The sequence below is a fragment of the Anticarsia gemmatalis genome, chromosome 5 (genome assembly GCF_050436995.1).
Source record: "Anticarsia gemmatalis isolate Benzon Research Colony breed Stoneville strain chromosome 5, ilAntGemm2 primary, whole genome shotgun sequence".
NCBI lineage: Eukaryota > Metazoa > Arthropoda > Insecta > Lepidoptera > Erebidae > Anticarsia > Anticarsia gemmatalis.
In genome coordinates, this window is record NC_134749.1 from 12538159 (window position 1) to 12552498 (window position 14340).

A 14340-nucleotide genomic window follows, 5' to 3' on the forward strand; every position below is an offset into this window, starting at 1 on the left:
TTTACATATTATCATATTTTGACTACCTTCAGCAAGTTTCTTTTAAATATGACAAGAGATATTCAATTATTTTTATAATATAATTCTTCAGTAATAATGATAAAACCGACGATATTCTCAACTAGCTCATAGAGAAAAACGCATGATCACTATAGTCTATGCCTCATTTTATGCTGTATGTTGGCGCCCCTGATTACAACAACAAAATGTCAAAATAAAATTGAATTGAGTGAAAAGTGTTCGCTGCCGGATTTTATTTGGAAGTGAGAGAATCGGAGAGCGTCAAATAATCTTAAATATTTATAGAAATCCTTTAAGAAAATAATTTAGAAATAATTGTATTTAAATTGTAGTGCTTGTTATATTTAGGTTTTAATATTATTTTCGGTTTTTGCTGTGTTTGTGACAAAAGCAGAAATCCTAAACATAGTATCGGATAGGTAGAGGACATTCGCTGGGCGTAAAAAGAAAATGGCGTGTGCTACTCTCAAAAGAAATTTGGACTGGGAGTCCATGGCGCAGATGCCTGCTAAAAGGCGAAGATGTTCACCATTTGCAGCCAGCTCAAGCACAAGTCCTGGAATCAAAGTGTCTGAAAGTAGACCTTCGTCATTCGGAGAGTCCGTTACCGCACCTGCAAAACTGACCCCAGGTTTGTTTATTTTTTATCATGGCTTCCGAAACGCAGTAAAGTGATACGATATATTTAGTTTCTATAAATAATTAGGTGTGGGTTGATTTGTATTATTAATCAGCTGTATTATCTAACGCCATTGTTTCCACTGCATCATGAATATTTTTATCGCGTTAGAGCGAGATGTCTTATCCAAAGAGCTGTTCCATGACCGTTGCGTGGATTTTTTTCATGTCCTTTTGTTGGTTTTTGTAATGAATTCCCAACTCGGGAGTCTTTGTAGTAGTATGCCATGGGTGGGTTTTTACAGTAACCTGATTTTTTGTTCGTGGCCGACAGTTTCGTGACTCAAATAATGCATACGATGCCGAAATATGGACAATACAGCAGCGTAGTACTTACGCGATTTGTCAGTTTCAGCGAATTATCAAATAATTATTGTACTAATTAATTGAATGACTAGACATATTTGAACAAAGTAGTTTTATGCTTATGTGAGCTGATTTATTTATTAGTTGACAGTATTTATGGATATGTATTAGATGAATGCATTATGTGGGCACTTTGCTGCACACTTGAATGATCACTTATCTTTCAACAATGTTATTGTGAAGGTTGGAATTAAGGTAAAAGGTGCTTTTAAAATACTGTATGCAAATTTGAAGCATAAAAAGTAAACAATTGGCTCAATGTTTTTCATTAATTAACTTGAGTAATTCATGGCTGCAAGTATAATTAAGTATTTGCTGTATTCTTAGATACTGAACAAAGCCCTTTATTCCTTCACAATTCTTCAGAAACAATTAAACTACAGTTGCAAGTATTCTACAATATTGTAAACAAAGGTTTAAAAAGTGCAACAAGGTCAAATATCAGGCATAATTTTCAATGATAAAATACTTAGCTTCATGCAATCTATGGCCATAGTTAAAATCATGATCTGAGGTCATTTATTTTTTATTATCTGATGATACAATCACTTTGGTTAAACTTAACACCTTGTTAATCATTCTTTGCATGTTTTATTTTATATTTGTATAATTTAACCTCCTTTTGTTATTGACTTTGCATGCTTGCAAGTGATTGCAACAAAAATGGTTGCTAAGTAATCATAAGTAAACAAAAAAGGTTTTTTTCTGGGGCTCTGATGTCTATGGGTAGTCAACCTTTTTTTTTTCAATGACAGTGTATTGAATGCCTCTACCTGGCCTTTTATACTTCACAGCTGGCTGGGTTATATTTGTTGAAGTAATAATAATAGCTTTCTTTTCCACTATTTCAAATGTTCTGTAATTATGGTATTGAAATGTCTGATGAGTAATATTTATGTACCTGTAAATTTTAGATTATCTATACACAGCTTGTAGTCTAGTTTGTACTTGAATATTTATATTGCCACATATTATTCAACTAATTGCATGTTCATTAAATTTCCTCCACATGAATTGTAGATTTCATATCTCTTAATTATTTTCCCTAAAATATGGAATTTGTAAGTGATAAGAATTACTCCCTATCAGGTTCATTATTTAAAATTACCACATTTGTCTTTATCCTTGTAAATTCTACATAATAACTTTATGTTTTTGTGAGTATTTCTAGAGGTCAATGAACTTGCAGTGCAAGCACCTTAACAAATATACAACCCTTACTTAAATTTTAAATTTTCATACAACATTGAATTGATTGCAACTCAGACCTAATTTAAATAAATTGGGAGTGTTCACAATCAATTTATAAGAATCATTTCTTTTTGTGCACACTTGTTGCACATTCACAGTATATTTTAAAACATTATGCAAAGAACTAATTAGTAATTAAGTTCTATATACTTTTTGACAAGTCCTTCTCCTTCGTTCAAATTGCTTATCAATCAATTTGCCAATGGTGTTCCAGAGCGTATGGCACAAGAGATCTGCGACGAGATCAAACGTCTGCAGCGTCGCCGACAGCTGCGGCTGACCAACGCCGCGGCGTCGTGCTCCTCGTCCAGTGGATCCGAAGGCGACTGCTCGCCCCCGCACCGCTCCACACACAACACACAGAAAGTGCACCACCGTGCTCTCTTCACCTTCAAACAGGTAAGGAAGCTACTCAACAGTACTTGATATAGTTTGTTCTTTTTGGTAACAGTGCCAGCTTGGTATATGACCATCTTCAGTAGCCTTTCTGTCTTAAAGATATAAAAACTGCAGTTGGTAACTTCTAGTAACTCATCACTTCATTTAGAGAAAGGATTTAATTAGTGAGCATCATGTTCTATAGACTTATTTATTTATTCAAGTTATGGATTGGTAACAACAACTGAAATATAGCTTGTGTATTTCTTGATAATTATTGTTTCACAATATTGTTTTGATGCTAGGTTTACTACTAATTACATGAAAGATGTAAGCTTGCAATAGGCATAAAATAATGTAAGTGCAGCACGTTTATAGACTATACTCAAACCTTTTACGCTTCATAAAGTATGTGTGAGGAAACATACGCAAAAAGTTCGTCAAGTTAGTAAAACGACGCTTAATATCGCACTTTGACGTTTGATATCGTACTATTGACGATAATAATTCTATCTAAATAAGACAGGAAGTTTGATAAACATGCAATCTCAACCTAGAATAACTTCTATCTTAGCTTCTTTTCTGCACTATGAATAAATTTAACCAGTCATAAAATACTTCCTAAAAATTGCATTTTAGCAAAGTCATAATTATATTGTCGTACAGATTGGCAAGAGGCCAAAAAGTTCCTTTATTACTAAACCTTTCTAATGTATTCTAAAACGTTTTGTGGTGTAGGTGCGCATGATCTGCGAGAGAATGCTCCGCGACCAGGAGGTGGCGCTGCGAGCGGAATACGAGTCTGCGCTCAGCAGTAAACTAGCTGAACAATATGAGGCGTTTGTGCGCTTCAACTTGGATCAGGTAAGCTATAAGCTTTGTATTTAACGACATAATTATTCGCTAAATAAATTATAGTATTTAATAATCGGTCGCAATAAAAAGTTTGGTATTTCGTTATCAGTAAAAGGTTTTTGTCACAAAAGTCGTCTTTAAATCGCAGGAAACTGAAAAATATTTTCCCATCTGCAAAATTACTAATGTTTTTAAAACAGTTAATGACAGTGCTCTTTAAAACTTTACACCACATTAATCACACATACTTGTGCATAAACAAATATTTGTCCACATACTATTGCACTGTTTTGTGTACTTTTAAAAATAGTTATATTTCTAACGTCGCGATAAAAACTTGTGTGCACACGCTCGACCGCGCGCACCGCGGGGCCCTAATCAATTAACTGATACCATTCGTGCCTTGCAGCAAGTGTTAGCGTGACTGTGGCTTTATGCGTTCATGCGTACACATTTATTACACCATTCGCATTTTATATAATTAGGGTTTGCTGCAGAATATTTCTTTCTTTGTTTTTAATAACAGATGGACAGCTACCCTTCTCATATCCGACGATTTTAATCAGCTTAGGTGTTGAATTGCGATTAGCTTTTTACGAAGATAGGTTGCATTATATGGTATTATACGTTTTTTCTTTAATAATCGACGTTCCGCTTCGTCACTATCATTAATACTCAATTTACATTATTTAAAAGCGACTATTTTAAGATCGTGTCTTTCCTGTTAGCCATTTTACATGAATAACATAAAAACTAGGGACACACTAAGGAACAAATGACGACGTCGCGCGCCTTATGTCTGTAGCGACGAGCGAAGCTCCACCCGACATTTGTCACCTAGAGTGTATCCCTTTCTAAAACCATCCTAGAAATAAATGCTACTATCTAATACAAAAAGTATGTAACATGAACATTTGTGTGACAGGTGCAACGCCGGCCCCCTCCGGCGACGTGCATGCCGCTCGGTATGGACGCCGAACACCACATGCATCAGGACCTTGTCCCCAGCTGTGAGTTGATCACTACACTTTTTTAATTACACATATTGACGAGAGTCTTTGACACTTTGACGTTATTGAAAAACTTATCTATTAATATATTCAGTACCCCAGCTGTGAGTTAATTAGTTTTGTTTCCTGAATGACTAGAATTCTAGATGCTAAATATTTAGTTATGCAGTCAACTATAAATATCCTATGAGCTGATACCCCAGCTGTGAGGTGATGAGATTTTAAAATAGAACCTCTGACTCATTAGGCAGTGTTGGTGTGATTATTCTTTAACTTATTATTTCTTATTTCAGATCTGTCCTAATAAGAAGGAGTCGGCCTTGCGGTATAATACTGCAAATATATCAAGACAAACATATTTTGGTATATGTGAATATTATATGCGGGAGTAAAGTATCCTACTGAATCAAGACATTGTGATTGCTAGTGGAATTTCACTCAGGCCAATATTGCAAATGCAATACTATACATGGTACAGTATTATTGGTACATATTCAAATGCAGTTATTCCCACCACAGTTTTTATGTTTCTTTTCAGTTAAAGTTTTGATTATATTATTATTATATGTTAGTAATATTGCCCGCGTGAGATTCCACGGTTTAGTTCATGCCACATACACATAATTAGCTTTTAATGCTTTAGGTAAGGTACGCTGGATAATTGTGTTCATAGACTGAGGATCGATGGAACAGATGCGAACGGCCTGGCCCCGGGACTCGCCGTTATGTGCCCGCCACTCCTGCTAGGCCCTCGTACTAATAAACGGGTTTGTTACACAAACATGTCTAAACACATACGAAACCAAGTGACTACTTGTATTTTGTATATTTTCTAAAATAACTTTACAGAACCTGTAGTAACGTGTAATCTAACACAAATAATAAAATCACGCAGAGTGCCTCATAATCATTGTCCTCGAAGTGCGAATTAGTTAGCCATAATTATTTTTGATTGATAATTATTTTTACTGTACTTTTCTTTATAGTGTTATCGAATTATAGTTGTAGTTCGTAAATTATATATTTAATTTGATTGTCGTAGGAGGCGGGGCGCGGCTCGCCCGCCCCGCTTCACATGGGAGACGGCCTCTTGTATCAGACAGTTCGGGATATCTTTAGTACTCTATAATGTATTCTTATCTATAACGGCTGCTCCTGGCCACATATTATATACTACTTACTTCCTCGAAATTAACTCACTGATACGTGGCTTACTAGAAAATGATTAATTAGCTTTATTTAAATTTTTAAGTTATTTTTTTTCTCAATAATGTACTGTAGGTATACTGCGTCAGTGTTGACGACTACTTTAACGCAGAAATGCATCGGACGCAACGTTATTGGGTCTTGTTTTATATAATAATTGTTTAGTTAGTAATTTTTTTATTGAATACAAAAAACGATATTTGTTACCAAGCATTATTCAATAAAAAAAAAAAACATAGGATAGGACTTTTTTTAAATTGTATTATCAGCTCTTTATTGTAGGTTATTGGCGATTAAGAACTGAAAATAAATTAGCTAAACACCCATTATTTGATTTTTATTGAACTTTAATCCTGAACCTCCATCCTCACAAAAACAATCAAAATAATAAAGGATATTATAAGTTTCCTCAATGACTCGAGCAAATTTTCTTAGTGTTTATAAATAAACAACAAAAACAGATGTTAAGTTGAAAGAACTTTGGTAAAAAAAATGTAATCTAGTGAAACTGGTTTGTCATGGTTAGCGTGGGCGGTGTCTTTTAACATGTTGCTACTTGCGCAATATTATTGACCTCAAAATGGGCCAAAGATTTCTATACTGCGAAGTTTAGTTTTTTGTAACAGATTAAAATTTTACACCAATAAAATTATAATACTATGAGGTAGAAATTCTGCGATGGGGTTCATTTTCTTGATTGTTCCGAGGGCCGTTGAGTTTTACTGGAATTAATCTTTTTACTAGCTTTGCTTCTCAGAGAACCTACGGACTTCAGTAATAAATTTATGTAAAGATAACAACTATAAGCTATGTAATCACGAAATTGTAAGATGTTTGGTGACTCAAAACTTATAGATATGTTAAAATACGATGTTATTTTGCCATTCGATAGTTTGATAGAAATGTTGCTACTTGAAAAACTATCGGTATGCTTTTCCATTCATTTTATTTTCATTCAATTTACCAATCACTCATTCATTCATCGACTTATTTTGTCATTGTCATTTGTAATCTAAAAGTGTTATTGAAAATATTCTAATTTTTATCCCTTTTTGTGCTGAATACTTGTGAAATCGGGGCAAAATGAGCTTCGATACGGCGACAAACAATGGCAATGAGAAGGAGGAACGAAAATATTACGATCGCAACAAATCTGACGACTTGCAAATCTCCAGGACTGATATGAATATGTTGATAATGAATTATTTGGTAACAGGTAAAGAAATCGACGTATCTAATTGATTTTTTATGTGTGTTTGTGTAACAAAGTAAAGGCACAATGTAAAATATCGTTTACATGTGTATAAAATTAAAATCAAGGTGGATTTCGCAACAAAGAAAAAAATACCACGACGCGTCGTAGGTACACGTTCGTTTTGTAAATAAACCTCAATACGTGATTAAATCTTGATTAGTTTTAATGACCATTGATATTTTATTGTTTCCACTACATAATATGACTTGAACAGTACACCTCATTATCAAGGGTAGCTTGCAGTTGCGATTTTTAGTGGTATTAAAAAACAAAACATGAACTCCATTGCAATCTGACAAGACGCATGTTGAATTTGCTTATTATTTATTATTGCGCCACTTTCCTCTTTGATTATGTTCAAAGAGGAAAGTAGTAGAAAAGTGGTGGAATAATTGTTTCTGAAATAATTAAATTGAAGTTAATATAAGAATATAATTTTAAACTGATGAATAATCCTATTATATTTCTTATTTACATAAATATTTATAAAATATTTTACATTTTGATAAAAACCTTAATTACTACAATTTATATGTATAGACAAAATGAAACAAAGAAACTAATTATACTTTCAAAGATACTCTCAGACCTAAATAAGCTGAATTAAGAACCTATATAGGTGTCTATTGCTGACAAATCAGTCTCTCTGTTCTTTATAAATTAAAACATCTAAAGATTACAAACTGAATTTGATTACACAGACAACTCGCTCCTGATTAAATCTAATTAGAAAATACAAAACTTCTGAAATATCAATACAACACTTTAAAAAATGCCTACTTCATCACTAAATATTCCAGAGGGCTTCAAAGAAGCTGCACTAAAGTTCCAACAAGAAGCTGGCCTGCAGGAGCCAGCACTTTGCAGCTCTTTAGATGAAAGGATTATGATCCGTGAGGCTGTACAGACTGGGAGGATCCCTGATGCCATCGCTATGGTCAATGCCCTGCACCCAGAACTACTTGACAATGATAGATACCTGTACTTTCATTTACAGGTATGAAAAGAAGCTACTGCTTAGTTACACATGTTTTTATTCAATACACAACAGATACAGACATTTATAGATTTATATTTACAGATTAGACTAAGTGATAATTACCATCACTTGGTGAATTCTAGAATCTAGATTTATGAAATATGAAGTTTGATGACTATGACTCAACCTAACAAACTACAACTTTATTATTTCCTAATAATTACAACTATTATTGCACCTACAATAATTTTCAACATTTGTAGAATTCCTTTCACTGGATAGGCATTTATTGATTGTAATTATTATGAGTTGTTAATATACAATCAAATAAAGATTCATTAACATATTGTCAGATAAAACTTGTTCAATTAGAAAGCAATAATAATTTCTTAGCCAAATAGGTGTCAGGTCACAACAAAGGGCATATAAATAAGTATTTGAAATACAATGCTTCAACTTGACCTGCTAATACACATTTCCTCAGCAACTGCAACTGCTAGAGCTGATCCGCGGCGGGCGGGCGGAGGAAGCGCTTGCGTTCGCCAGCGCCACACTCGCTGAGGCCGGGGCCAATGACCCCAACGCCCTGACAGAGTTGGAGCGCTCGCTGGCTCTACTCGCCTTCCCTGATCCACACACATCGCCCTTCGCAGATTTGCTGCTACCTTCACATAGTCAAAAGGTAACAAGTCTTTACTTTTGTTTACTTTTAGTTAGAACAGTGTTGTCACAAAATGTTCGCTTTCTATCTATTATATTTTATACTAGCTGACCCGCGCAACTTCGTTTGCGTCCAATAAGAGAGAATGGGTGAAATTTTTCCCCGTTTTTGTAACATTCATTACTGGTACTCTGCTCCTTTTGGTCGTAGCGTGATGATATTATATAGCCTATGTCCTTTCTCGGGTATCAAAATATCTCCATACCAAATTTCATGCAAATTGGTTCAGTAGTTTAGGCGTGATTGAGTAGCAGACAGACAGAGTTACTTTCGCATTTATAATATTAGTATGGATAAGTTTGATGTTCTTTTGATGATTGTAGTTAGATGAATTTTGTGTGTTAATTTTAAACATGGGTTTATATTTAGTGTTAATTTTAATTTCGTAATATTGAAACAATGATTGCAGATGATAAGTAAAAGGTCATCGAGGTTGACTTCTTGGGTTAAGATAACAAAATAACGGCTAATTGTATTATCGATTTTGTGACCTTGTGTTTCGGTCAAACATTTGAATATCGGAAAAAAAACGGTCACTGCTGCAAACTATACGCATGCAACATCATGGTTAAAGTTATCGTGGATGTTCCTAAACTGTCTGTGAAAATGCTCATAAACGAACACACTATTTCGATCACGCAGTTTTAAAAATAACAAATAGGTACCTCCATTACTCTATACAAATTTACTTTTTTGCACTAGGAGTAAAAACAAACAGGTGGCAGTCACAAGCGAGACAGAAGCAGGAGACCGAGACATGACACCACGACCGAGGACTGCACCATTATTTACCATTTGTTTGTCTCATGTCTCAGTCTCGCTTGCGAACTGTTTCATATATATAATCTAAAGCCAAGTACCAGTAGCAGAGTCCTGTCGCTGTCTCACGTCTCTGTCGTGGCGAGAATCGCCACCTTATAAGTAAGAAATGGTAAATTGTCCTCAGATCGCAAGCGAACTAAACGCAGCTATCCTAAAGATGGAGAACCAAGAGTACACAAACCCGAAGCTCTGCAGCCTCCTGCGCATGATCCTGTGGTCGCAGAGCGAGCTGGACAAGCACAACATCAAGTACCCCAAGATGACAGACCTCGCTAACGCCACTATAGAAAAGCCAAAGTAATGTGCTTTTGTAACTTTATTATATCGTTATTGCCCCTCGCTTGTGTGTCTTTCAATCCATTTCTTCATAGTATAAAACTAAGTCGCTTTCCGCTGTCTGTATGTACGCTTAGATCTTTAAAATTACGCAACGCATTTTGATGCGGTTCTTTTTAATAGATAGTGATTCAAGAGGAAGGTTGACGTGTACAAATTGTAAAGGTTAGGAATAAATCTTTTGTCTAGGTTTTATAAAGTACAAGAAGTAATTTTGTCTATAGATTATACTAATATATTGTAGGTAGGATTTGAGTTGGAACTATAACACCTTTGCATACTTAGGTTATATTTTGTTTTGACATAACACTTTTATGTTTATGAAAAGTTAGGTACTTATTTCATGTGCCATGATACTTATTAGGCAGTTCCAAATAGCAGATGCTATAGTTTGCTGAAAAATGATTTTGCTTGCTGATTGAATCAAGCAATATGTAAATAAACACATAAGATTATTGTTATGTTTATTATTAAGTTTATGTATTATTTTATGTACTGATACTTGTATTCATATTGATAGAAATGAATAAATCTAACCATTAATGTCCCACTGCTGGGCAAGGGTCTTAGTATTCATATTAATGTTAATGTTTAGATCTTATACCTTCTTTGATATTAGATAATCGTCTTTTTTTGACATGTTTTATAGGAATGTGTTGTTAATTGTAGGTACCTTGTATAATATATCTAGTCAGTTGCAACTATGCTAAAGAGGTCAGGAGAGCATTTGCTAATGTATCCTGCTAGTCAGAAACTCAGAATGTAGGCAAGGAATGGATTTTAAGACACAAAACAACTCTCTTTTTATAAACGTTTAAAATACTGTGATTTAACAAATTAAACACTTGGTTCTTTTTGAGACAAATGGTTAGAGACCTGTCTCATACCTTATAGTTAAGTATCAGGGCAGCTAACCAACAGATAAAGTGATAGATAATATATGAGTAAATCTGTCAAAAGCAAATTAATTAGCTAATTCTGTAGGGTGATAAATAAAGCATTATTTTTAAAGATTTATAAGTGAGAGGGTTGCTCTGTACAAAGTATGTAAGATGAACGACAATTAGATGTAAAGACTATCCGGAAAAATTAATGTATTGTAGACATTGGACAATTCTAGGCATGGGCGGAGACTGTGATGTGCGGCGTCGACCTCAGATGACGACCACGATGGAATAAAACAGGACGATCACAACCATACGGGAACCACTAGCGTTTTCTTTTACCAATCGTAATTCTATGGACTCCATGTTTAACGGGTCGGACGATAAATAAATACTAATATTTATAGAATAGACGTAAAATTGTATTACGCTCTTATAGTGAAGAGTTTAGATTAATATAGTGTTTTATGTTCTCTGTGTATATCCGAACTAATTGATAAACATCACGGCGCAAGGATTCTTCAAACTGTTGTCAATCTTAGAACATGTTTCTTCTATAGTTCTGGTTACCTCCACTTTCCAATTTTCTAGTGTTAAACTTTATAAATTCGGACAGTAAATTTTAATAAATAAAGTAAAAATCTCTGTAATTTAAGTATTTTATATGTAATATTTAGAAATAAAGATATCGATTATTTAAGACATTACAAGTTATTTTATTTTTTTGATAAAACAACTAGTTTTCTATGAATTGCTTCTTTCATTACATTATTACACTGTTCATACATTGTTAGAAATACATAATTTTGTCTACTTTGTACAGTCAAGAATGAGATAGATTAATAACATTTATATAAATTACAATTGAAGACTTGGTCATTTTTAAAAAGATACTACTAAAATTTTGTCCTACTTGTCATATTTATCTAAGATTAAGTTACGACCATTGATAACTCCCAGTCACAGACATGGTACGAGCTACGTCTAAAACACAACAACTGTGTCATTCTATAGCTTAAAATAGTGCTTTGAACAAACTATAGTCCTGTCCAGCAATAATTAAGAAATATTTCAGATGATAAAATTTGTTCCTTTCATTTCTAATTATATTACAACTATAGTACAGAGTAAATACATCTCCATGATTACTTTCCATTTCCAATCGTACCTTGACTATACAAAGAAACTCATCAGTCTACATTTCATTGCGTTCACGAGCTTCAGGCCTGTACATTATTCTAAATCGTTAAGGAACTGTCACCAGCCGAGTACATAGTCTAGCGCCTTTGAGATCAGACCTGTGGAGCGCTGTGGCACGGGCGCTGAGGGAATCGGCGTTGGGCAGAGTGAACGGGCGCCTGCTAACCTGCAATATGGCAAAAAGATATGGAATAAATGATTGAACATTTCTGCAGATTGAGGCTGAATGAAAATAATATTCTGATTGTATAATAGTGCTTAACTACTTATTAAATATGTATCAGTAGCATGATGAAATTGTAATAAAATATTGTAATTTGTTGTCAATCTTTGTAGTTGTACACATAATGTGTGTTTTGTTCAGATTCATACAAATTAAAGTAAAAATTAAGATGTTGTTTTTTTTTTATTACTATAGCAATATTCTAATCAAGGGCAAAAGTTGTATATTTTTTCATTTCTGTGTTTTTGGTGTTGAATGTCAAATCTGCTGCAAAAGGACACAAAGCAAGCCAACAAATACTTGGCTGCATCATACATAGATCTTGTATTGATGAACCCTGATCTTATATGTGTTTACCTCTCAGGGGAAGTGATCCCAGGACTAGTGACAGTGATCCTTGGTGGTTCCTTGCATTCCACCACTCCCACCATCACACCAGGCAGTACTTGTCTACCACTCAATGCTAAGGCTCTCTCTTTCTCAGCCCTTGTTGCGTATCTGATGTGTGCCCAGTTGCCCTGAGTTGGATACTGCTTGTCTGAAAAATAAGTATGATTTCTAGTCTCAACTTTTTATCTATACTAATATTATAAAGCTGAAGAGTTTGTTTGTTTGTTTGTTTGAACACGCTAATCTCAGGAACTACTGGTCCGATTTGAAAAATTCTTTCAGTGTTGGATAGTCCATTTATCGAGGAAGGCTATAGGTTATATATCATCACGCTACGACTATTAGGAGCAGAGTAGTAACGAAAAATGTTACAAAAACGGGGAAAATTATGACCCATTCTCTCTTACGTGACGCAAGCGAAGTTGCGCGGGCCAGCTAGTTATTGATAAAAATCATGCAGTGATGTTCTAGGAAATAAAAATTTAAATTGATGTTACCCATAAGATAGAGACATTTTTAACAACCCCAATTGGATGTGAACATGGTAAGTTAAAAGTACTTTTTTATAACCCATAGCTGTCCCACTGGGTAAGGGTCTGCTCCCAAATTAAGAGTGGGGTAGGTTATTAAAGTAGTCTTCTCTGTACATGGCTTATTTGGTAGCAATCAAAATATAATTAAGTTTGAATAACAGTTCCTTCTTACCTAAAATAGCACCACAATTGCTGAACCTAGCCAACACGGTATTTGCAGCATTAGGTGGAAAGCCAAACACAGTAACCCAGTACTCATCTTGCTCTTGACACCCATCCTGCCATGGTGTTGCCAAGGACTGATTATTCATTGACCCATTCATATTCCCATAGCCATTTTGAACCATAGAATTATTGTTGTAAAAGCTATCTTGGAATAAGGACTTGTTTATGGAAGGTTCATTGCTCTTTATAGTGTCAAATAAGTCTTCTATAGGAGGACCGTTGGGTTTGCTTGAGTATGACATGTTCGGTGAAGCCGGTATGTTGTTGAACATGTTCGGGGAGGCTGGAATGTTTGGGTACATGTTCTGCTGGTTGTATAGAGCCTGCTGGTGCATCGACATGTTCTGACGGTACATTTTCTGGTCCGGTGTTGATGTCTGAGTAGGACTTGTTGGAGAACCTATGAACAAATATGCCATTGTAAATTAAAAGTTAAATGTTTCTGACTCCGAGGACTGTCTAGAGCTTTCAGCAACTGTGGGAAAGTAAAGTATTATAGTAGAAATAGTATTAACCTGCTAAATAGAACTAGCATAGCGCTTTATGATTTTGAAAAGAGTATCTGTTTAATTTTTATAACCAATTCCAAATGGAATGGATAACGGATTATATGGTTCTTATTTTTGGGTACACTTACCAAAAGCAAGACTTCGTCCTTTTGTAGGAGATAAACTGTTGGTGCGAGGAGTCGTTGGAGGGTTTATTTCTCCCAACAGGAAAGGCGGCAAGTATCCCACATTAGGGCTGTTGGAAGGAGAGTGAGTCGGGCTACCCAAAGTCATTGGCTCCATTTTATTATTTTAGTATGCTGTTGTGATATCACACTACACTAAGTTTAAAGTAATTGTCGTTATTTAATTTTATTTATCACTTTTTTTAAACGGCTGACACGCTTTGCCGTTGACAGCAAAAAACAAAATTGACATTTGTTTAAATGTCAAAAAAAGAGATGTCCTCGATTCGATTGATCTCGCATTGATCAAATCTTGAATAGTCATGACATTCTC

At 34.7% G+C, this 14340-nt stretch overlaps 3 protein-coding genes across 4 annotated transcripts; 2 read left to right on the forward strand and 1 right to left on the reverse strand.

Annotated features, from left to right (window-relative positions):
• Nucleotides 1-183: 183 nt before the first annotated feature.
• Nucleotides 184-6092, forward strand: LOC142973205 (akirin-like). The gene is made up of 5 exons (XM_076114828.1): nucleotides 184-652; nucleotides 2531-2715; nucleotides 3433-3558; nucleotides 4475-4559; nucleotides 4853-6092. Exons 1-5 carry the CDS (start codon nucleotides 472-474, stop codon nucleotides 4861-4863), a joined length of 588 nt encoding a protein of 195 aa, XP_075970943.1. The 5' UTR covers nucleotides 184-471; the 3' UTR covers nucleotides 4864-6092.
• A 645-nt stretch (nucleotides 6093-6737) lies between these two features.
• Nucleotides 6738-11472, forward strand: Hou (GID complex subunit 8 homolog protein Houki). Of its 2 annotated transcripts, XM_076114830.1 has the most exons (5): nucleotides 6739-6981; nucleotides 7821-8017; nucleotides 8484-8681; nucleotides 9667-9839; nucleotides 10999-11472. In XM_076114830.1, the coding sequence occupies exons 1-5, from the start codon at nucleotides 6849-6851 to the stop codon at nucleotides 11015-11017; spliced, it is 720 nt and encodes a 239-aa protein (XP_075970945.1). In that variant the 5' UTR covers nucleotides 6739-6848; the 3' UTR covers nucleotides 11018-11472. The 2 variants fall into 2 exon arrangements, with proteins under 2 accessions (XP_075970947.1, XP_075970945.1); XM_076114832.1 differs by lacking the exon at nucleotides 10999-11472 and having other exon boundaries at nucleotides 6738-6981; nucleotides 9667-9843.
• Nup35 (nucleoporin 35) lies at nucleotides 11408-14304 on the reverse strand. Its single transcript, XM_076114829.1, has 4 exons — nucleotides 13971-14304; nucleotides 13281-13733; nucleotides 12543-12723; nucleotides 11408-12128 (listed from the first exon to the last, which is right to left on the reverse strand). The coding sequence occupies exons 1-4, from the start codon at nucleotides 14122-14124 to the stop codon at nucleotides 12020-12022; spliced, it is 897 nt and encodes a 298-aa protein (XP_075970944.1). The 5' UTR covers nucleotides 14125-14304; the 3' UTR covers nucleotides 11408-12019.
• Between the last annotated feature and the right edge of the window lie 36 nt (nucleotides 14305-14340).